General features: G+C 36.9%; 1 protein-coding gene across 2 annotated transcripts in view; it reads left to right on the top strand.

Annotated features, from left to right (window-relative positions):
• The window catches only part of TMEM144 (transmembrane protein 144), a 32,114-nt gene that overhangs the window by 4,759 nt on the left and 2,880 nt on the right, over nt 1–24,475 (top strand). For both annotated transcript variants that reach the window (XM_036031962.1, XM_028520893.2), the window contains exons 3-11: nt 1,023–1,145; nt 3,098–3,197; nt 5,041–5,121; nt 8,715–8,796; nt 10,641–10,720; nt 11,760–11,878; nt 14,495–14,614; nt 15,732–15,829; nt 19,922–19,975. In XM_036031962.1, the coding sequence (XP_035887855.1) occupies nt 1,023–1,145; nt 3,098–3,197; nt 5,041–5,121; nt 8,715–8,796; nt 10,641–10,720; nt 11,760–11,878; nt 14,495–14,614; nt 15,732–15,829; nt 19,922–19,975 (857 nt within the window). The remainder of the gene's footprint in view (nt 1–1,022; nt 1,146–3,097; nt 3,198–5,040; nt 5,122–8,714; nt 8,797–10,640; nt 10,721–11,759; nt 11,879–14,494; nt 14,615–15,731; nt 15,830–19,921; nt 19,976–24,475) is intronic.

Raw genomic sequence — 24,475 nt, 5'->3', positions numbered from 1 at the left:
CTCGTCAGCTCTTTCGTTTTCAGTTCCCATATATAAAATGAAGAACTTGTAAAATGATGTCTCCTTTCATTTTTACGATCCTACATTTTTTCATCTGAAAGGTTAACAGCCATTTTTATTTTGCTCCACAGAGACAGGCAAACATCTTCCAAAGTTAGAGTCAGAAGTGCCACACTGAGTTATCACTGCCTTAGTATTTCTTTGAATATCAATGTTTCCTTTATCTTTTTTATTTTTTAATTATATTTTTCCATTACTGTTTAACTCCCTTATGTCCCCCTACCCCCGGCAACCACCACACTGTTGTCCATGTCCATGAGTCCTTTTTCCTTTCGCCCAATCCCTCCACCCCCAACCCTCGATGGTGCAGAAGCCTGACAAAGGTACAGATATATTGCACATCACCACGTGATGTTCAGATAACTGGCAAATGGCAACCCAGAGCATAGGAGGAGAATAACTCTGACCTAGAAGGCTAATTCTTAGGTTTGTAACATCTGGCTCATCACAGGCATTCAACTCTAATGGTGTGAGGTTTATGTGTGACCCTAAATGACTTTATTTTTTCACAGAGGTGGCATAAATGATCGCCAAAGGTTGATCACTGTTATATGATTCTGAAGTTCTTAATGCCATGTTTTTGGTGATGGACAGCACAAGATGTGGCATCTGAATACAAATAGAGACTCGATCTTGCCAGTGTTCTTTAACAGAAAATCTTCAATTTGTCTAATAGGTGGGAAAAGGTGTTAGGCAGGAATGCACTGCTTAGTAAGCTTTAGGGTCATACAACCTAGGTTTAAATCCCAGTTCTGCAAACTGCTAGCTGTTTGGAGAAGTTGCTTCATCTCAGATTCATTTTCTGTCTTTGAACTAGGGTTAATTATGATGGACAGCAATTGTGAGAATTATATTAAATATGCAAAGTTCCTGGCATACAGGCATTTGATAAATTGGTATTCCTAAGCATTAACCCACTCTCATCAGTTTGAACCACTGACACCAATTTCCTCTATTTCCAGGAATGTTTCTCCAGTGGGTACTTTGTGCTGCCATTTGGTTGGTTGCCTTGGTGGCAAACCTGATATTACGTTGCCCTAAGTTTTGGCCTTTTGCAATGGTTGGGGGCTGTATTTGGGCAACAGGTAAAGTATGAAATAACTTATCATTTAATACTCTAATCAGTTTATTCTGTGATTAAAAGATAACTCTGGTTCATAATAAAAGGAAATGGCACAAACAGCAATTCTGAATAGTCCGTAGCCATAGATACTAGAAATTGGCAATTTAATTTCTCTCATTTCAATGTTCCATAAATACTTTTGGTGCACTTTCTGACTCCTCTTAACTATATATTTCTTGGTCCCTGATTGAAAATTACAGCAAAAATATTACAGTTGCTCTATATCTGTTCGAACACAACTCATATATGAGTTTAAGTGCTCTGGCCTTTCTTCCTATAGCATGTTTATCAGAATATATTCATTAAATAGTACTCTGTATATATTGTTTTTAGGACTTGTGTGCTTAAATTGGGCAAGCACAGATACATTATTTCAAAAGTACCGACAAAAACAAGAACAAACAAAAAACTTCCCTCTGTTGCCTTATCAATACCTGAAATTATATAACTAGAATTTATGCTTTTGCTTAGCCAATCAAGAATTTATAAGTACCCCCCTAGAGAACTTTCTTCTTTTTAGCAAAGAGAAGTATCAAGGTTCTTTAAAGGTAATGTGATTAAAAGCAAGTAAATTTTAAAATGTCAAAAATTTATTGGGCACTCAATTGGAATAAATGACTTAGTGAAGTTCAAGAATTAGAGGACAAGAAAGTTAACTTTTAAATTTCCCCTAGCATTTAAATTATTATCCCTCACTTATACCTTAGTGTGATTGTGTTTATCATGTCTGCTTGAGATAGAGGAACAAAGAAAGCATTCATTCATCCTGCAGATCTTGATAACCACCCCATAGTATTTATATTCACCCGGCAGGTTCCCGTGGAAGTCAGTTGAGGAGGGGTCTCATTTTAAATATGTTGCAGATGTGGGTGCTACAGGTAATAGTAACTGATTGGATTGGACAGTAGACACAAGAGGAGCCTGTGATGATGTAGGGATTTCATTGTAGGTGGTCAGGAGGTTGGTGGTATCAATGACCAGATGAGGAAAATGGGGGAAAGAACCTGTTTGAAAGGGATAATGATGAGTTCAGCTTGGGACCATCTGAGTTTGAAGTCCCTGATGTTTCCTCAGTGGGGAACATCTAGCTGGAGATCTCTTATTGACGGTTGGAAACATAAAATTGTGAAGAAGGTTCAGACTAGACCTATGTATTTAGAAGCATGCCTCTCTAGTTGATAGCTGAAATCGCAAAATTAGCCAAGTGTCCAAAGTACGATATAGCAAGAGGGGGAACCTGTTTTAGGGAAAATGTTTGGTAGGTACATAAATCTACAGAGAAAGAGCTGAAGAGAGGAACAGGAGGGAATCAGAAGATGAGGTCATCTTGGAAGTCAAGAGAGGCAAGCTTTCCAGAAAACATTTCTGTACCGAAGCCAGACTGCTGAGGGGCTAAGAACTATAAAAAAAAAAAAGATCGTGGTTTTGGCCTGAATGACCCTCAAGAGAACAAAGCAATGAATCCTGAAATACAGAACACGAGTCAATGAGGATGGAAGGGCAAGATCTGGGGTCATAGTGGGCCAAAGACAGTGGTTGGCACTGGCTCAAGTCTAAGAGGATGATCACTACTAATTTAATCATTGATGGCCACTGCAAAGACTCAGAGAACAGAGACCAATGCTAAGGTCGAAAAATATTGGTGCAGTCAGGCAAGGAGCTGTTCAACTTTGTTTTGTTTTGTTTTGTTTTGTTTTTGGCATGATTTTGCTCTGAGCCTAGGTCTTTTAGCAATCATAATTATGAGTTTAATGCAAAAGTGTGGTTATTTTATCTAAAAATGAGGAATTGTGCTTACTAAATTTGGTCAAATCCCATTAGTTTCAGTTGCAGTTAAAATAAAAATTAATTCAATTTACAAATGTATTTCCTGCATTGAAAATAATACCTTTCTTCTTTATGTTACATCTACAGGGAACATTGCTGTTGTCCCAATTATCAAAACCATTGGTTTAGGCCTTGGACTCTTAATCTGGGGATCATTTAATGCCTTAACTGGTTGGGCAAGCTCAAGGTAACACAAAACTAACTATTTTGGCTAAGATTCTCTGAGTTCGTACTGTATGTAAGGCTACCGTTAGGGATTCATCTAGCTGAGAGTAATAGCATATGGTTCTTATCCTTTCAGAGATTGCAGCTAAGATACATGCATAAAATATGGTACCTTTAATTATTATTTACCCTAAGTTTTAAAGAAGCAAGCTAGACATTTGATCAAGATATAGTAAAGAATTATCTCTATGGAAAAAAAGTAGGGAGAGACAAAGGGAATGTTTATCTTTTCTTTCCATTGTGTGGCAATTTGTTGGACATGTTGTATGCATCATTCTTATCTTATTTTTACGAATATATGAGGTAAACACTATCTTATAAGAGAGCTGATACTCAAAGAGGTTGAATTACTTGCTGAAGGTCACAGAGCTAATAAGCCAGGATTCAAGCCCATGACTTCTAGTTCTGAAATATAGATATTCTTCCCTCTACAGTGTGGGCCAGGGACAGCAGACCTGGGCCCAGCTTCCCAGACTTGTTTGTAAAGGAAGTATTATTGGAACACAGCCGCACTGCTCCATCTCAGTATTGCCTCTGGCTGCTGCTAGACTACAGTGACAAAGCTGAGCAGTTGCAAGACACCATCCAGCTCACAAAGCCTAAAATATTTACTCTCTGGTCCTTTAAGGAAGAGTTTACCAATGCCAATTCTAGAGCAGGGCTGTCCAGCACAGTCACCACAAGCCTCATGTGGCCATTTATATTGAAATTTACAACAGTATGGTGGCTACCAATGGGAGGGTGTTGGGAAGGGTAAAGAGGGTCAACTATATGGTGACAGAAGATTTGACTTTGGGTGGTAAAGACAATGCAGTATACAGATGATGTATCACAAAACTGCACACTTGAAACCGGTATCATTTTATGAACCAATGTCACCCCAAAAGTTTTAACGTTGAAATTTTGTTTAAATTTAAAAATAAATAAAAAGCCAAAAAAAATTAAATTAATTAAAATGTGATCAAATTAAACATTCGGTTCCTTAGTTGTAACCACTCTGCAAGTGCTCAACAGCTGTACCTACCTAACGGTGAAGCTGTGGTCCAATGCAGCCGTAGAGCGGCTCCTAGTCCCAGGGAGTTCCGCTGGCCTGCACTGCACTGCACCGCTTGGTCAGCACTCAGACTAACATTCAAGGAGAGGGTGGAAAATGAGTACAAGGGAGGCTATCACTTTTACCTTCCGTTTTCATAGCCTCTTCCCACTTAAGCACTACAACAACTTCAGTAATAGCCAAACAGACTAACCTGCAATCCCTTCCTTCCTGTCCCTTTCCCCATTTCTCACCCTGCTTTTCATGTTCACTAATTTCTTTTTTCCTTCTTTCCTCCTTTTCTCTTGCTCCTGGGTGTTTCACTGTGATTGCTGGTAATGATCACTATGATGTCAAGGTGTGAAATAAAAGGAAATGAAGGTGATGCCGAAGAATGGGAGTCTTTAATAAGCAGTTATTTACAAGTCTATTTCAAATACCGTACAAAACTGCAACCAACCAATTAGCATTCAATTACCCACTTAATCTATTTTCTTCTTCTTTCATCCTTAGTCTTAGTAAGAAAGGGACACTGGTACTGGTACTTTTTACATGTACTAACGTGTACTAACTCATTTAATCTTCATAAGAAATCTATATGGTAGGTATAATTATCCCCATTGAAAGATGGGAAATTGAGACACAGTGAAGATAACTTATCCAAGTCACAGTAAATGAGGAACCTGGGATTTGAACCTGAATTCATGCCCTTAAACACTATGATGAACACAATTTCAACAGTATCAACTAATGTGACTTTCTTAATTTCCAGGTTTGGCTGGTTTGGAATGGATGCAGAAGAAGTAGCAAAACCACTGCTCAATTACATCGGAGCTGGGCTCTCAGTAGTAAGGTGCACAGCTATTTCTAATGACTTTGTTATTCTTGGAAACATGTAGAGTACTTTTTAAGCATCCTGACGTGTTTACATTTTGTAGATCCACATTTCACAAATTGACACGATTTTCCTCAGATTCTTCATTTGCATTGACAGACTTGGCTTCAGAGGACAGAAAGCTCCGGCTCCGGGGTCAGGAGCCCAAGCATTGGTTCTCAAAAGGTCTGAGACCTGAGGAAAATGCTCTTTTTAAGCTCACTTTCACTATCTGTAATATTTAGAAAATCATAATGCATGGATCAAAAAATAGGATTAAATAGCACAGTAAAGTATTTTCAGGCTGAAAAATGCCATGTCAGTAAGCATTGGGCTGGCTTCCTGAGGCCCCAGGAATAGCCACTGTTCTCTCTTCTCACTCCGTGCCGCCTAGCTTCCACTTCCCCGTCACCTCACCCCACTCTTCTTAACCCAGTTAGGTGACCAGACCTATTCCCTATGCTAACACACACCCAGTTAAGTGTTTGTTAGATATATCTGTGTCTAGCTGTGCACTCTGTATGAATGAGGATGAACATGACTCTGAATCTCCATTTGGCAGTGTTCAGTCAGTTAAACTCGAACAGAAATTAGGTCACCTCACATTCCGTCCCCGTTCCTCTCTGGACCGCATTTGTATTCCCCGTCAGTCCTTCACATAATGGATAGCACTGCCTGGAAAGATTTTAGTACTTTTTTATTCTTCGGGGAAAGAGCACTCTATTTCCCTTCCCCCTGCAATGATGACTTTTCCCCAGCCACACTCAGGAACAATATCTTTGTCATTGAAATGTTGCCTTAGAGAGTGTTTTCAGGCCAATTGGAGAAGAAATAACGTTGATTATTCTAAAATAGCAGATTCCTGACATTTTTGGTTAGAGGCAATATTATGTATTTTGTCCAATTCACATAGCATTCTAGCTTTGAGTAGCTCTCTCAAAAACAATTTCTTTACACCTAAAAATTGTAATGTTAGCATGCTGTAGTTTTGACTTAATGGTGATTTAAGACCAGTTTGCCCACTCACCAGGCATGGTTTTTCTCCATATTCCTTTTCTTTATAAAATGTATATTCTCTAAAATTACATATTATTCATGTTCTACCACCTCTACCTGTGTCACCTTGGGCACATCACTTAATTTCTCCAAGCTTTGGTTTCTCTATCAGAGGATAAATTTGGAATAATAATTGCATCAACCTCATAAAATATTTTGTGGATGAAATGAAATAAAATATGTTAAGTTCTTTGTATAGTATTATTTTTCTATATGTTGGGCAAAGGTATTTTTATTAATAACTATTTCATCTGCAATCACTATTTCCCGCTTGGATGTGCATTGTCCAACTCTGCGGTAAACTAATCACTGTACCCTGGACTCCTGTGGCTTGGTTTGGAGCTTTGTCTGTGGCAGGAAAATGCAATGATCCCTTTTCCTACTGTGTCCTGCCTCCCTTCTATGCTTCTTTACTGCAAGGAGTTTCTGGAGCCTTTTATTTCATTATATTAACTCAGTTAAATCAGTTGGTTCTGGAGAGCATCCAATGAATAAGCTTGGAGCTTCATGGTTAGTATAAGGAAAGTTGGAATATGATTCCACTAGCTTAGATGTTGCTTTTCTTTTTAAAATTGAAATTATTACTTCTGTACAACTCAGTTTTTAAAGGATTGGGTGGATTATTTCTAGCCTTCCATTTTCCCTGTGTGATGTCTAAGGTAACTATTAGTCAGTCTCTGCAACCAAAACTGCTCTAGGCATTTTAAATAGCAGAAGATTTAACATAGGGGATTGTTTACAAAAGTGTCATGAGGCCCAGAGGAGCAGGAGGAAGGTGATGCCACCGTACACCTGGGAGTGCACAGTCTGGCCAAACACCACTGGAAAAATTGCCTCTGCCCTGAGCGATGGCTACTGCAGAAATGTCTGGAGGCATCATCAAAACAAAATGGTATCTCCCACCTTGAATCCCATGCATATCCCTCCCATTGGCAAAACCTAGCTACCAATACAGTCTGAGAAAATGCGGTGTTCCGTCCTCTAGACTGCATGTTCAGGGGAGAGTATCCATGAGCAAAGTGGAGCTGACACCAAGAAACAGTGTCCAGGACACTCTGGATATGTTTTAATGAAGATCCAAGAGTCAGAGTTCATTAAAAAACATATTTTCTTTTCTATTACAAAAGAGATGTTCTGGATTATCCTTGAGTTTACTCTTCATTCTCTTCTCACTTAACTAGAGAGTTGTGTTGTGAGGAAACCCAGACCTTTGTTTGTAGCCATTACCTTTCTTCAGAGCCACAGTCCTCACGTCTCACTCCAGACCAGGCTAGACATCTCTGCATAGATGCCTCCCAGGCATCTCCCACTCAGTCTCAGGAGAGACAACCTATGGAGGGGGGCCCTGCTAGATCAGAGATGGTCAGAGACAGAAGTCCGCATGGGGAGTTGTGCGATGAGTTGGGCAAAATGCAGAGAGCAATGAAAATCAAAAAGGAAAATTAAATTTCTAATGGAAATTATTATGGAGCCATTCAAGTTTTTTAAAGCAAGTAAAAGATTGAACTAAGGAAGCTATCTAGAAAACATTTACTTTTTACATGAAAAATAGCTCATCATATGCACTTTTTCATACTTAGTACCTACACTGTTTCAGTCCCATATGTACTCTGGAAAAATTATATATTGCTATAACTTTTGAACCATGCAAAGGTATTAAAAGTGAATGTTATAAGTGTATCAAAGTCATGAGTTTTCTTACATTGATTTAATATTTTAATATGTTTGCATAATTCAAAAGTCAAGAGTAAGTGAGATATTTATTGCAAAGATTTTGGACATGAATAGACAGTGCATTATGAGAGATGTTAAAGGGGAAAAGTCATTAGGCTATGCACATGCTTTTATATCTTAAAATACATTCTAGAGGTCTTTGTTTATCAGAGCATAAAAGGCATCCTTTTTATAGCTGCATAGTATTCCATTGTGTGACCATGAAGGTCACCTTGTCTGAGAGCAGAGGCTCCTGTGTTATAGGTCCTGGAACATATTGGTAAGGAAGGCCAGGAGTGGGCACACCTGTGGCTTTGGTAGATGGCCCCACAGTCTCCTCCATGGGAGCTGCACAGTTCCGCACGCCCACCAGGGGTACCTGTCTCCTCTAGCTGTCCAGCTGAAGACGTCATTAAACCTTGGGATTTTTTTTTCAACATAATAGGTAAAAACTATTATTTCAGGGTAGTTTTTATTTGTATTATTTTACCATGTAATTCCAGGGTTAAGCAGTAATAAAAAGAAAGATGGAGACACTGACTGAAACAAGAAAATCAGGAGAAAGATCTGATTGAGGGGAAAGCTTATGAGATTAGCTTTTAACCTGCTGCGGTTAAGGACAATGAGAGGCGCCAAAGAGAATGGCGGTCCTGGAGAGAGGGCAGGGCCCCCGCAGAGGCAGTTTGGAAGTCATCATCACGTCAGTAGAACTTGACTTAAGCTGTGTTTTTCCTTAAAATTCAAGCAACTTGATATGAACCGGGGTTCCTGATAAATATCGCTAACATTTATTTTCTTTACAGTGCCTTCATATTCTTCTTCATCAAAACTGAAGTACCAAAGAACACATATTCTGTGGACACCACACCATTAATGACAGAGCATGTGAGTACAGTATGGGAGACAGCGTGCTTTGAAACATAAAATTAAGGTAAAAGGAAAGTGCATAGATTTAAAAGAAAAATGGAAAGACAATGTTTTCTGTGTTTTTTATTTTTCCAGCCAGGGTTATCTAAAATACTTATTACAATTAAATTTATGTAGCAATCAGTATTTCTCCAGGAAAGCTTCTCAGCAAACACAGAAGTCTATTTTTACTAACAGTAGAGTCCTACTAGAAGCTGTACATGCAAGCCCATATTTTGGAATGATTTAAGGGTTTCTACAACAGGAAGGCCCTGAATATTGCAGAGAACTATGAAAGTTACTTTAGAAAGGAGGAAGGAGGAGGCTTTTACCCTAGGCCCAGGAAGGGCAGGGGCCAAATAGATCAGAGGAAGCCAATGAAAGTGTAAGCCACGTCATACAAAAGTAGGAGTTGCATTTTATTTCTTTCCTATTTCTGTTTTCTGCCACATCCTGTTCCACTCAAAGGTAAAGATAGGAAATAGGTAAGCAGTGACTGTGTTGACCTCAGTGACCCTAAACTGATCTGGAAGAGCAAATCCACATTAAATGGGGACAACCTTTAAAAGAGACGTGACACCACAGACGTGCCATGGCTACTTAGGTAAAGTGATTTGAAGGCAACCCCCTCATCGCTGGGAGCCCCATTGCTGAAGGACTAGAGAGTCTTTTCTCTTTCAAGTACCTCTTCTATCTGCGGAGGGCTCCGTGGTCTCTGGTTGCCGCTGAGTCCGACATTTCACACCCGCAGGGAAGTGTTGCCTTCCTGGAAGATGCTGCCTTTCTACTCCTTACTTCCAAATTAATCTTCTCTTCTCTCTTCTCCTATCAAAACTCTTATCCGCTAAGATGGCTGAACCCTCAGTGAAACTGACACTCAGGTTAAATAAAATCAGTTAAATGTAAGAGAAACAAGATTCATGCATCCAGAAGCATCTTTAATCAGGGAAGTGCTTTCATGCGAATGGAGGAGTTGGGGTGAACAGAAGTTGTCTGGTGTTCCTTGCCTATTTCAGGGTTCCAGATATGCCTCCTAACCAAATACCCTTCAAACAAAGGAGCAAAAAATTAAAATAACATAAATGCAATTTGTTGGTAGATAATCTGGAAGGGCAAATCTAAGATGCATAAACAGCACGATCAGTTAGTATGCAACCCTTCAGCATGGTCTCCTCACTTATCGCCAAAGGAAAACTTGACTTAGCACATGACAAAGAATTCAGATTGAGTTTCTTATCTCTTACAAAAGCAGGAGGAGTGTCACAGCAAGGAACTTCAGCTAAGAGATGAAGCTGATTACATACAATAGTAGAAATACATTTTTATCAATACTCTCCATAATTTGTCCTGATTTACAGTATTAGCCTAATCTTGAAACACGGCTAGAACTTTTTTACTAATTTCAGTAAAAACAAAGTTTTCTGAAAAAAAATATGCCTCTTGATCTAAGGCAGTCCATAGGAGAGTCTGAGTTTTCCTTGGCTCTCATTTCTTTGCAGATTATCAAAATATGCAAATGAAATAAGCATTAATAACTTTTATTAATTTTGACAGATATATCAAAATAACCATATGTCAAAACTGTAAAAAAATTTACATGGACAACTTACCAACTACCAAACCATTCTGAATTACAGAGGATAAGAATTGGAAACAATTGGATAGGAGATTGCACAGAATCAGAACACTTAGTATAAAATGTTCACATTTTTAAGTATGTTTGAAAGAGTAGAGAAAAACACTGAAAATCTTTTTGTCACCACTGTGATTAACAACCAAAAGCTGTTTTTTTTTTTTTTGGTTTGTGCTAATGTTGTCAACAGGTGACCAATGGCGAAACTCAAGATCCCTGTCCTGGTTACTCCTGGGTGGACAACCTTTCCACCGTGCACTCCCGCATAGTGTAAGAGGGTCTACTACCCTGTCCGATATTTGGTTAAAGCAAGGATTACCAGAGTGAAGTGATGTACATCTGAGTTCAAGAAGAAACTGGTAATACAAGCTCTGACTTTTTTGGCTCCTTGGTGAAGAGCCTTTCTTGGGCCCTGCTGAAATTTTAGATACAGAGGTCCTCGGTCTCGGTGCATCTAGGAATTCCTAAGCTACTCGAGTTATTTCTACAGCATTATATTCCTTAAAGCTCTATGAAAATAGACTTCAAAAATTTGTTTGTAAGTTTGGAGAGGAATGCTTTTGCCTAAAACTCACCCCTGTTCCATACCATTGTCCTTTTGTATTAAGTTAAAGGGACTGTTCCAAACCACTAGTCACCTCCCCTCAAAATCAACAGAAACGCTGGCTTCATGGCAGATACCAAGTCCAAGGAGTCACCACGACTCCAGTGCTTAAGATGAAACATGTCCTTCTTACAAAGGGTAATGTTTTACCTTAAATACCTAGAGTATTTTATTAAGGCAGGGCTTCCTCTTGACCATGTTGTAGTCAAATAAGATGCAGGCAAATCTGTGGATCTCCACATTTGTTTTGAACAGCCTCTGTTTAGAACTTACTCTGGCCTGGCCCTGTGCTAGATGTCATGCAGGGTTTTTAAAAACAGGATAGGGCTCAGTGTCAGTCCGCAGATACTTCAAAATGTAATTAGAGAGCCAGGTTTATTTATGGAGGCTGTATAATATGATAGCAACATTCTCATCTGTGTAATGACAATTTATATTAATAATCGGTATATAACTTCTGTAAATCATGTGTTTCCAAGGTTAGACAGCAGAGGACCGAAGCTGCACTCAGCCCTGATGCCACTTTGACCCTGTGGAGTGTTTCTTTGGCTTCTGCCAGCCACAGAGCTCGAGAGAGGGGGGCGATTTTGGCATCATTGCTTGTGACTTACATTTTGAAGCATGCCTTCATTATGATTCCATTTGTGTGTTTGTCGGAAATAGTGTTTTTGACCAAGGTTAATAATGATTTATTTGTGTTTTAAGGGGATGCAGTCTTGCAGTGATATCTGGAATACTCTATGGATCGACATTTGTGCCAGTCATTTATATCAAGGACCACAGCAAAAGAAATGACAGTGTATATTCAGGAGCGAGCCAAAATGGTGAGAGTAAAAAGTTATTTTATTTTGTCAATAAACTCAATACCTCATTTTCTACTTAAGAAAGATGAAGGGATTAGCCCTGGCGAGTGTGGCTCAGTGGATTGAGCACTGGCCTGCAACCTAAACATCACAGGTTCAATTCCTGGTCAAGGCACATGCCTGGGTAGTGGGCCAGGTCCCCAGTTGGGGGTGTGTGAGAGGCAACCATTCACTGTATCTCTCACGTATAGATGTGAGTTTCTCTCCCTCTCTTTCTCCCTCCCGTCCCATCTTTCTAAAATAAATAAAATCTTTAAAAAATGATGTTTATAAAAGGTGAAGGGATTAAGCAAAAAAGAAACAAACAAAAACTCGTAGACCCAGACAACAGTATGGTAATTATCAGAGGGAAAGGGGGTGGGGGGAGGTAGAAGAGGGTAAAAAAGGATAAATGGTGATGGAAAGAGGCATGACTTGGGGTGGTGAGCACACACTATGATATACAGATGATGTATATAGAATTGCACACCTGAAGCCTGTATCATCTTATTAACCAATGTCACCCCAATAAAATCACTAAAAACGAGTGTGATCATAGTAAATATTGCCACATAGATTTGATCTTAGTCTTTCATTGTAGGAGGTGAATTACAAAGGCACTGAAGGCTAAAAGTAATAAAAGCCTGTTGGAGTATTTTCATACAAATATAATCTCTAACATACAAATATAATCAACTTCTGTGAGCATTCATTTCCTACTGGATCTAAACACACAGTTTTCAGGTTTACACTAAGATCTGGAGATTATTTTCTGGTTAGATGATTTCTGGGAAAATATATATTCTTATTTTCTTTAAAAAAAAGCTAAACTTGAGTACATAGTACTTTAAAATCAAGTAAAAGTCAAAGGCTTCCTAAAGGTCAAAATATAGCCTATTTAGTCAGAGGATATTATTTTTTAAGCACAGAGTGGAACTTTGAAATGCCTACACAGTGCTCCTTAATAACCTGTTTCTAGTGACAGAATTAATTTCTTAGGCATAAATTCAACACCATGTGCAATAGCCTTGTGAAGGCTCAAAAAGAGATGGAAAGTGTCTACTTCAGAGGTCCTGTAATTACGTTGAAACATGGCTTACATTCATGACATGATAAAAGGATGAGATCATGGATAATAAAGCTCTAAATTGGATGGTACATAACATTAATGTGATCAGTGCTCAGGTAAGGGAAAAGTGTGGAGCGCCAAAGTCTGGGGGTAAGATTGGTGAAAAGGCTGGAATTTAACTCAACTTTAAATGAGTAGACAGACTTTGAATAGACACCACAGTTGCCTTCTTCCTTTTTATATTCAGCTCCATAAAAAGTAATCAAACCCTTTTATTCTCTTTTCCTTTAGATTTTATAAAAATTCTTTTCATATTTAAAGAGTAAAAACTAATAAAAATAGAACATAGAATAAATTTAAAAAGAAAGAAAAACAAGAGTGAAAAAATAAAATGTAACCAGAAATTAGTCTAAAAACGATACCACACTTGTACACTTGCCAGAAATGAGCCCTAAATCTGACTCTGAGATTTCTTATAGCCACCAGAGAAGTCAGACCAGTACCACGGTTTAGTGAGCACAAGATAAAAACAACTAATTGTTCAGGAGTACAGTTGTCCTTAGTACTGGGATATAATAAACAACGTCCTTAACAATTTCTTCACATAAGTAGTACAGTCAGTTCTCAGGCAGCTTTCTGATGACAACTCAAATATAGTCTGAAAGGAACACACTTTATGAAAAAATAATTCTAGAGGGGCATAATTTTTTAATTTTATTTATTGAACAAACACATTAGTAGTACATGTGCTGATAGACACTCTTCTAAGCACATTACAATAATAAGTCATTTGTAGCAATTGTTCCTGGTTGAATTGCATTATTATTTTTGTTTTATAATTGAAAAAATTTAGACAGAGGGGTAAGTTAACCAAGTCTCAAAGATAGCAAGTAGTGGATTGAGGATTGCTATGCAGCTGATTTTTGCTGTAAAAATTTTTTTTAAATCTTCACCTGAGGATATGTTCATTGGTTTTAGAGAGAGGAAGGGAGAGAGAGAAACATCAATATGAGAGAAACATGGATCAGTTGCCTCCTTAGGCACCCCATCCAGGGATCAAACCTGCAACCCTTTTGTGTACTGGATGGCGCTCCACCAATTGAGCCAGCCGGCTAGGGCTCAATCAATAGATCGTATAAAACTAGCAGTCCCCCCAATTGTTCACACACACTCCCACTACAGTCTACTGGAAATGTGCTACAATTGCTGTAGCCATTAGTGAAATTAGGTCTGAATACCTATTCTTAAAAAAGAAGATATCGTTTGTTGTTTAGCTTAGCTTTCCAAAATAATCATGAAGATGAGTCTTTTAGATTTGATTATAGTAACTAATTTACTACTTAATATTTCTAGGTTTTAAATGTTAATTAAAATTCTATATAAAGAGCATGTAGAAAACTAGAGTGATAAAATTAATGGTTTTTTATGTTTAAGGTTAATTTTAGTGAGTTTGTTTTGTTTTAGAACTCTAGTTATATTTGAAATGACTAAAATGATACACTTGAGAGTTTTGTAATCTGTATTTTCAGATTTAGACTACGTTTTTGCACATGCTAGTGGCATCTTTCTTACAAGTACGGTCTACTTTCTGGCTTACTGTGTAACCATGAAAAATAATCCCAAACTATATCCTGAAGCAGTCTTGCCAGGTAAGAATATTTACTACAGAAAATCTTCTTACTCTGTGAAAGTACCATTCTTTGCTTGTTTAACTTAAATAATCATCTTGTGGAAACCAAGCCATCCTGTGTGTGTGTTTTCACTCCCTTCATTGCTTTGGCCCAGTTCACCAACAAATATGAAGAATTTAAAGACCATGAAGCTAAATATAAATTGCTCATCGTTATTGTAAAACTTAAATCTTGAACGATGAAGCTAAGATCATTTCCTATGCCAAAATAATAGTGTATATTGACCGTCACACTTTATTATTTCTTCTTTACTATCTAAGGGTTTCTATAAAAGTCAGAGCCCTGTGACTTTACTTTTTTGAAAGTATCAACAAACAGGAATCTGCAGTCACTTGGGAAAGTGAACATTTTTTCCAAAAATTAAGGAGAAATTAATTTTTAGAGCTCACAAATGTATATGTTAAATATACATGCTTTTGGACTTAATCCATTAGCCATTGATGGTAAAATATATTTAATTTCTCATTTATGATTTGCTGCAATTCAATTTATAGAAGTATGTAAATAAAAATTTTTGTAGAACAAACTAAAACATAGATGAGAGATGCATTTTTGAGTGTCTGATTGATTTAAGCCAAAGTATGCCACTATAGTGGAACCGTTATAGAAAGTGGTAGAATATTTACTGAAGGCTTAGTTCAATTATCATGAGATTTTTAGCTGTTATTTTCATTCAAATTCTAGGAGCTTTTTTCCTTAGTTATAAGCATAATTCTGAATTTCACTTGTTTTTATGTTCACGGTCTAGAGCAAATGGTGTTTGCTGAGCATGTTCAGATCTAGCATCTTCACTAGCCCCCCCTCCACTACCCAATCATTACTTAACTATTACTTTGGGTACTTTATTTAATGCCAATAAAGTGAAAGGATTGATAATTATACCCACAGCAGTCAACAGCAATCAGTGGTTTCCAAAATGATCATCATAAAGCATATGTCAAAAATCCATGTTGGCCAGTAACGCTGATAGGAATGCATTGATCTGTGTACTTTAATATTCCTGCTAAATCTAGAGTGCGGCTTTTTCCGGAGGGCAGTGTGGTTTGTAAATGCGTGGTGTCTGTGTGTGTTTCAGGATTTCTGTCAGGACTGCTGTGGGCCATAGCTTCCTGCTGTTGGTTCATAGCTAATCACTCCCTGAGTGCTGTGGTTAGTTTCCCGATAATCACTGCTGTAAGTAGCCGAATTATTTTTCCAATTCTTTGTCTTTTAATGTAAATCTAATTTTTCTGAAGCATTCTTAGTGAATCACTGAAGACTGTTACAGAGCTTTATTGTTTAGGAGGACAATTAGTATAATAGATTCATGTGAATAAACTGATAGATGCCTTCTAATCTCATGTCCTTGATTGCCAAGAGAACATTGCTAACTTCATTTTAGGTTTCTTCATCTTTGATATCCTTGCAGTGTTTGTTTGGTCATTTTACCTAATGTCATTTTAGCTGTATCATAATTTGCTATTTATAACAATAACCATCTCTATATGACAGTTTATAAATATAAAAGTGCTCTTGTGAATATTATCACCCTTGAGTGACCTGACAACCTGTGAGACAGAAAGTACTTCCTACTCATCTTGACATGAAACTTCAATATTTTTAAGGAGGGCTTTCAGAAAGTGCTAAAGCAAAGTATTATCTCTGCGTAATGCCATTTATTGTGGCATACATCATACAATTTGCTTCATCTGGCTGTGAAGTTTTTTTGGTACGAACTATGTAGCACATAGGTAACAGAAAAACAAAAATATTTCTTTTGACATAAGCAGAATAAGTATCAATAGGATTGTCCCCGTTTTGAAGATGAGAAAATTGAAGCTATCGCCAACAGCACTGTCAGAGTGAGAAAGCCAAGGGAAACCTCAAGGCTTCTAAGGACAGGGTTTCCAGTGCACAGTGCTCCGTTTTGCCATCAGTGTAGAATCCAGCTTAGAGTTTGTTTCAGGTTCATTATGGTAACAGGACTGACATATACACCCAGGAATGAACTGTTTTAATGTTGGGATCTTAGGTCTACTCCGGGTATTTGCAGTTGCTGACCAGTTGTTCACCTGTATCCCTTGCTTCTTAAATCATCATCATAAATAAAATTTGCCTGAAATGTTTTATCAGCCCACCTGTGCAAACCTAGGAAATGGGTTTTTTAACATATTATCTAATCTAAAACATATTGCATTAAAGTTTGAAATATCCTTAAATTTTAATATAAATTCTGGGTTTCAAACCATATATTTTCAACAGTCTTATTGTGTTCATAAAATAGTTAGCTTTAAAGTACAACTAAATTCAAATAAATTAGTTTTTTAATATAAAGAACTCACATTTTGATGCTTAATCTCTGCTAGGGGAAAATGTTATTGAAATCAAACATGTTACAGGGATGTTTTTAGGTTTAAGTCCTCATCATTGGAATGGCAAAGGACCCCAATTTTTCCCACAAAGGAGTTTGTTTCTCATCATTCCAGGGTTATTTAATGCTAGAAGTGACTACATAACACAGGGAAATACAATGGACAATGGGGTATAAAGCTTACCAGCTAAATGCTTAAAAGTAAATTTGCATTGAGAAGTATACAGTATGATATCCTTCTCAAGTAGGGATACAAATGTTATATTCTTGAACAATGGTGGGTTCTCCAAAAAGGATTTGAAATTATTTTATGTAAAATATACAGATGCAATCAAGTCACACAAGGCAAATAGAAATACAAACACAGAACATCAAAACTATAGTAAAAATGAGAAACAAAGCAACTAGCACAAAGGGTAAATAGTTATGATTAAAATTGTTTTGCACATGTTAAAGGGGTAATCCAGTGGGGTAGCTAATTTTTTTTGACTGGCAATATATTATTTTCTCAGAAAGACAACTATTTTCTAGTATTAAATTTTAAATAGAATTTATAATATGGGGCCCTTTACAAGGGATATTGAACAACAATAAATAAATATTTTTTATAAAAAAATCTACAGTAGACAGAGAGATGGTTTTCCAACCACTGTTTCTTACGTCAAAATTTTGGGAAAGACTTAAGGCAAAACATTAAAACCTAATTCAATGGAAATAAATTGTTGAGGTAGAAAGCGTGTGAGTAGAGGGGTCAACAAGTGTCGCTTTTGGAGACTTGCCTGTCAAAAGGATTGTTCTTGAACCATTGGATATAAGCACAGTCATCCCACCCAGCTGGTACAGCTTCCTGGTGCTTGAGGACTGTTACCTGGAAAGGACAGGTATTGCTGGGAGATGAGGAATAGGTCTTACTGCCAGTGTTTTTACTTGGTTTTACTTTTTTGTTACTCTGTGTAAGACAACCTTATCAATGTGCAAAAAGGATTCAGTCCCTACCCTCAAAGATATTACATTCTTTTTAATTTTATTTTTCTAGCAGAGTAGATTTAATATTTTCTAATGGAAAATTTCAAATATACCCATCATCAGCTTCAATAATTATAAATGTGATCATTCTTACTTTTTCCAAAAAGCACATTTTTTTGAATCCCAGTAGCTCTGTTTTTCCCAGGTACATATATTTCCATTGTTACTTAGCTATTGGTGAGTAGATTATGAGTTCCTTCAAATTACATTTGTACTGTTTATTGGCAAATAACATTCAATTAAAAAGCAAAAAAAAAAAAAAAGTAACAAAGAAAAGAAAAAACCCACACAGCGTGAGGAAGGACTTGCTACCTTTGCTCTAAGTCTTCCCTGGAAGTCTAAAAGCTGAATCCACCCTTAAAGATGGCTCAAGCTCACCTTGTCTTCAAAGACTGATTTACAAATGCAATTTCTATAAATTTACAAAAGGAAAATATACAATTCCAATTGTCAAAACAGGTGTAACTCTTACCTAGGATGCCCTTCCGCTTTGGCTCTCCTTCAGAGTCGACACACACTTTCACTTAGAACAGCATCAGCCAAGCACCACTTCCTATGACCACATTACTCATCACAATAACCTTTAGGTGCTGTCTCAGCAAATATTTAGAAAATCATCAGCCAAAAGGCCTCAAAGATCAATGATACCCTTTTGGTATTATCTTCTACCAAGTACTCTGAAGGGAAATGAATTTCCTGACTAAAGAGGATAAAATTTTTAAGCAACTGGCCCAATACATTAATATTATATCCTCTGGTTTATTGTTTTGTTCCATCCTGTCCAAAGTCAGTGTGGACCCAGATGCTTTTTGTCTGGTTTGGATTTTGAGGCTTACTTAGGACCTTACCTCATTGATAACAAACAGTTCCTTTGACCTATTTCTGTGGCTCTTTTGATGTAGACTTTTCCAGATGCTGACAGACGAAGAGCAATGTATTTTTATTACTTTGCCTGCACGGCAGGAGTGAGTCTGACTTTGCTGACCCAGTCATGCAGACAGTGGAGAAGCGGAGGAGGGAAAAACATACTGGAATTGTTTATTTAAAACTTCCAGGGTTTGTGCAGGCTTCAAAAGGAATCATAAAAATGCTAATGCAATACACCTTCTCTACAAAAACCATGACTATTTCAAATTCCTATTTTTTCCCTTCTCAGCTAAAAAAATAATAATAAGACTCCAATAGCTTAAGTTTTCAAATTGCGCCCTCATCCTTTTTTCCCCATGTCCTTTCTTCTCATGTCCTTTATATTATTTTATTTCAGTCTTTATTTCCTGTTCATGAACCCATTATTTATTTTTCCTTACATGGTTTTTCTCTATTCCCATAATACTTGTTTTAACATTTATTAGAGTTTAAAGTCAGATATAGTTGATCACTGTGAAGTTGTATCATGTTTTTAAAATTTTAAAACACATGCTGCTTCCATATGCACATTATTTGTCAGATCCAAAAGAACATACTGAAATTTCTTCAGTTATGAGATTATCTCATCACAGAAAAAGTTATAAATTTCTTCAGACACTTTTTCTTATTAATCCTAGTTCTAGTACCATAAGTAACTAGTTCACTAGAAAAAGTAAACTACTTATTAAAATATTTTGTTATAAATAGAACACATTAAAAAAGCATTCTATAACACAAAATATGGCATGATCAAAATAATAAAAATGAGAACCATAAAGAAAAATAAAAATAATAGCCTCCATATTTTACCTAATGTGACTTAGGTTAATTTAATGTTAAGTTAGGGTTGAGATTATTTCCCTGACAATATTGTTATATTGCTTTTACAATAGAAAGTTATATGGTTAAAGTATCAGTTCAGCTCTCCAATTTAGAGTACAGCCACAGAAAAATAACTGATTTAATTAAAGTTTTTTTTTAAGGGTCCAGGATTTGTAGCTGCGTTGTGGGGTGTCTTCATATTTAAGGAAATACAGGTAAGTACAAGAAAGGGCAGAATCATAAAACAGGTGTAGATCCATGTACGAAGGGGATTTAATACTGTCTGGGTTATTTTCTGAGGACTGCATATAACTACTGAACCCAGTGCAGAAAACTCATGAATAGAGGTGACAGATCAGATGGTCAAAATGTTTTTTCATCCCTAACTAGTAAAGAAAATAATAAAAATATGATAATTATTATAAAACATATTTCTACCCCACCCCCTAGGGGAAAAATGCTTTAGTTTACCTTGTATTTCCATAAGAGATTTGGTTAAATAATTCAATAAATTATGATCCAGGGAAATTTTATTTTGTGTAAAACATGGTAGACCAACAAATAAAAGATTTTTTTTATTCCAAAAATTAAAATAGCCCTGAGGCAAATGGAATTTGGGGATAGATATTTCCGTGGGTTCTCCTGCCTCCCCATGGCCTCCATATCAAACCAGCACCTTTAGAGGACAAGTGACTCCTACCTCTTCCTTCTCCGGTGTCTTCAACGCTCTCTCCAGGCATCACAGGCATAAATAATATTTTCTGTCTCGATATGCAGCTGCATAGCAAATAATTCCTGGTTCTAGAAGATCTGATCTTGGTAGTCTCTGGGAACCATGAAGTGAACTATGTCCCTGGCTAATCCTTAAAATGATCCTTCAATTTTAGATTTAAGAAATCATTTCATTCATTCTAAATGACATATGTTGATTTAGAAACACATAATTTGATAATATAAGCTTCTCAGATGAAGTAAACATGTTTAGAAGATACTTGGACCATGATCTTAATTTTTTTAAGTACCCAAGACAACTTTAAAAATGTATAGACTCATAAGTTACTTTTATGCACATGCTTCTCATTTATTTTAGTTAGGGTTGCTTTCCACAAAAATAATTCTATCCCCATAACATGCTCTAAATCTCTTTGCAAATATTCCATCTGCCTTAAAAGCATAATGATTTCTATTTAACAATTATTAGTCAGCATAACATTCTGAAGCCTTAGAAAATCACAAGTTAGTGATCAGAACTTATTTGCAATTGAGGGGTAGAGAAGCACAAACTAAGAACAGATTTATTTTAAGCTTTTGAAAATTATTTTGCTTACTACTACAGTAATAATGATACTGAATTAAAAACCCTTTTTTCTAGATGTAAGAACTCCCTCAAGAGAGGAAACCTCAAGCCATTAAGCTTAGTGTTAAATCCTCAGAGCCCACTAAAAAGATGCTAAAAGACATTCAAAGAGTTTTTTTTTTAAGATATCTTCAAAAATACAGACCAAGCAGAGGAGGAGCTTGTGAGAATGATAAGCCCTGACCAAGTAGGGCTTAATTCAGGAATGCAAGGGTAGTTGATAATATGCAAATTAATCAATCTAATTTATTATAATATTAAATGGGAAAACTATGTGATAATATATTTTCAAAAGGCATTTACTAAAAATAAAAACCAGTTTTTAAGTAAGAAAATAGCCTCTTAATAAAGCCATAAATAGGAGGAAGCTGCAGATAAGATGTCTAGTAAAAACAATAACAAATACATAATTAAGGTGAAACACAAGAGTTCTCTATCAATTATTCCTCAACAAAACTGATATAAAGAGTTCTCGTTGGCTGGAAGGAAAAGATTTTTCTATCCTTGCCAGTATTCATTATTTTCTGGAGCTCCTATCCAGTGTGGTAAGATAAAATCAAGAATAAGAGAAATAGATATAAAAAGGAAATGAGATCATTGTCATCTCGATGTCGTGTTATAGTCTTTAAAATTTTATGAAAGTCTTATTATCCAATAAGATCATTTACTAAGGTGCTTATAGATAGCATAAATATAAAATCACTGTCCTTCTAATATGCCACTAATTATCAATTACAAAGTGGAAAATGGACACCATTAATACCTACCGTGATTATAAAAATATATGAAAATAATTAACAAGAAGTATGCTAGATTTGTAAAACGTTTCACTTTATCACAAAAGTTTACAAAAGGACATAAATGAAAATCAGAACAAACGGGAAGACTCACCATGTTCCTGATGGGAAAACTCACTGCTGTTCCTAAGCAGTTCCCTCCAGGTACATTCACTGAGATTCCCATAAAGTCCCAAAGGAATTGCTTCTGGAATTTAGGAGTGAGTGTCACGTGTGTATGTAAAAACAGAGGGAGGGAGTGCCAAGCTGAAAACAAAGAGTGAGTTTTGTTTACCTTCCTAAAGTCAGAAAACCTTACGCATCTCATCTGTCTACAAACAAAGCTAAATGCGTGTCCAGTGACACGTACCATTCAACACAGGTGCCTGGCTACCTCCTGACAAACTAAGCTGAAGGCAGTTTTAAATACTTTACATGCCAATGAGTTTAAGAAAAATTTATCAGCAGAACACTGAACCCAGAATCCTATCAGAATTAAAAAATGTATTTTACTTAGAAACAACATAAAATCCTAGGGAAAACAAAAGCAAGACATTATGACTTTTAATCCTTATCAATTGTCTTGGAGCAGTCCTTGCAGACACAGTTAAAAGTCTACAACCTACATCAGTAAGAGGTGAATCGGAGACCCAAGCACTTCTGAGTGAAAGAATGTAATGATTTCATTTAGTTTTGATGCCGCCAGTGCTCCAGAGGGATGCTTTGCACACCTAATACTCTTTCATATGTTTTGTATCTGTTCCTCTTTCGGAAGTTTGCTTTAGAATTTAATGTTTAGCTGTTTTAAGTCAGGTATTCACTATATTTTTGGCAACACTTTTTTTTAGTGTGTCTTCAGTAATCCCAATGCAGGGGATTATTACCGCAACAATTTATGGGTCAGGAGCTCCCTCAGATAAAGAATGAGTTGTTTTTTTATCTCAATAGCTGTTTCAGAAATCCAAGTTTAAAACCTTTTTGCTTTGAGGAGAATGTTAGTGTGATCTTTCTAAGAGTTAGCATTTATCTTTGAGCAAGGAAAACTATTACCCAAATAAAAATCAATTCCCCCCGCCCCAGGAGACTAGGCAATTTAGGCAGATTCTTAACCTTAAGGGGAAAAAACTATTTTATTCCCTGAGAACATTATTCTTCTGTCTATGCAGATAATTAAACAGAGCACTTACCAAAATATTCACATAACTAGGTTGCACAATGCCGACAGTCAAGACCCCATACATTGTTTTTTCCTTTTTTAAGTAATCACATCAACTGTCTCATTTAAAGTACGTTTAGCAATCACCTGAGTATATTCATTCTTTGAACAATATTTATGGAGAGCCTCTTCTGCTTCAGTACTGGTATCTAGGTAAAGGCACTGTTGTAAAACTAAGGAAAAAAGATGTCAGAGGACCTTAATGCTTCAGGGCGGGATTCGAGTGTGAATGTGTGTGTGTGCGGGTCCGCACTTGACAAGGCCTCGTGCTGCTGCCTTTCACTTGTAGAACTCGTACTACAATGACTTCTGACAGTGCCTGATGCTCCCAGTGAACCCGATGGCATAACTAACTCCAGCCCAATTTACAGAGACCTCTCTCTGGTCGTCAAAAAGACAAAACAATCCACTCTAACCCAATTCTTTAAGTTGGAAAAAGAAAATATGCACTGTAGTGTATATGGGCTACTTATCAACTGGCAGTAACCGTTATAAGAGCTAATAATAGTATTATATAATCTGACTGTCGGGAGCTTTCCATGTAATTTTAGATCATCTATCTAAAATTAGAGAGGAGCTAATCTTGTTTTACATTGTGATGTTCACATCTTCCCTTTTGGTGACTGACGACCTGGCAGTCAGTCACTCAGAGGGAAACAGCCAGAAGAATGAGGGAGCTTGAGATGGCTCTGCAGGAGAAAATGGTCGAAGGAGCTGAAATATTGACCAGGAAAAGGATGCTTCAGGGATATAAGGCAGTTACTTTTCCATGTTTAAGGGTTTTTCTTGTAGGACAGAGATTAGAAATTGATCTGTTTGTACCCCTAGAGATAGAACTTGAAGGAAATAAAATATTTTTAGTTAATACAGGGAAGTATTCTTTGTCTCTTTAAAGATGGACTGTTCCCATTTGGAAAGCGGTTCTCGGAGTTTTCCATCTCTGTGCCAGGGCCCCGGTCACATACAGAGCTGGACAAGCCAGACCTAGTCTCTGTTTCTTTCTCACTCTTTAGACTGAATTTCTTTATTCAGCTCTATTTATTTATTTATGTATTCATTCTCATTTATTCATCTGAGGTGTTCATCTCTCCCCAGGAGGACTGCTGTCACCTTCTTATTGGTCTCCATTCATAAATCTGGTCCCCTCCAATCTCTTCACCACTGTCAAAAACTGTGGGCTTCTTCAAATCCAAATCCAGTCTTTCCATATCTAGTTGTATCTGTTCCTTTAAGGTCTCTCCATTGCTTGGAAACATAAAACCCCAAAGCAGAACATGTCCTATTGGGTCCCTGCCTTCCAACCTCACCTTGCTCTACCTAACTCTCATTGCTCTAGTCACACTGACCTTCTTTCCTCACCTGGCAA

The sequence above is a fragment of the Phyllostomus discolor genome, chromosome 8 (assembly GCF_004126475.2).
Source record: "Phyllostomus discolor isolate MPI-MPIP mPhyDis1 chromosome 8, mPhyDis1.pri.v3, whole genome shotgun sequence".
Lineage (NCBI taxonomy): Eukaryota > Metazoa > Chordata > Mammalia > Chiroptera > Phyllostomidae > Phyllostomus > Phyllostomus discolor.
Note: the sequence above shows the minus strand (reverse complement) of the source record. Positions and strands in the feature narration are given on the sequence as shown.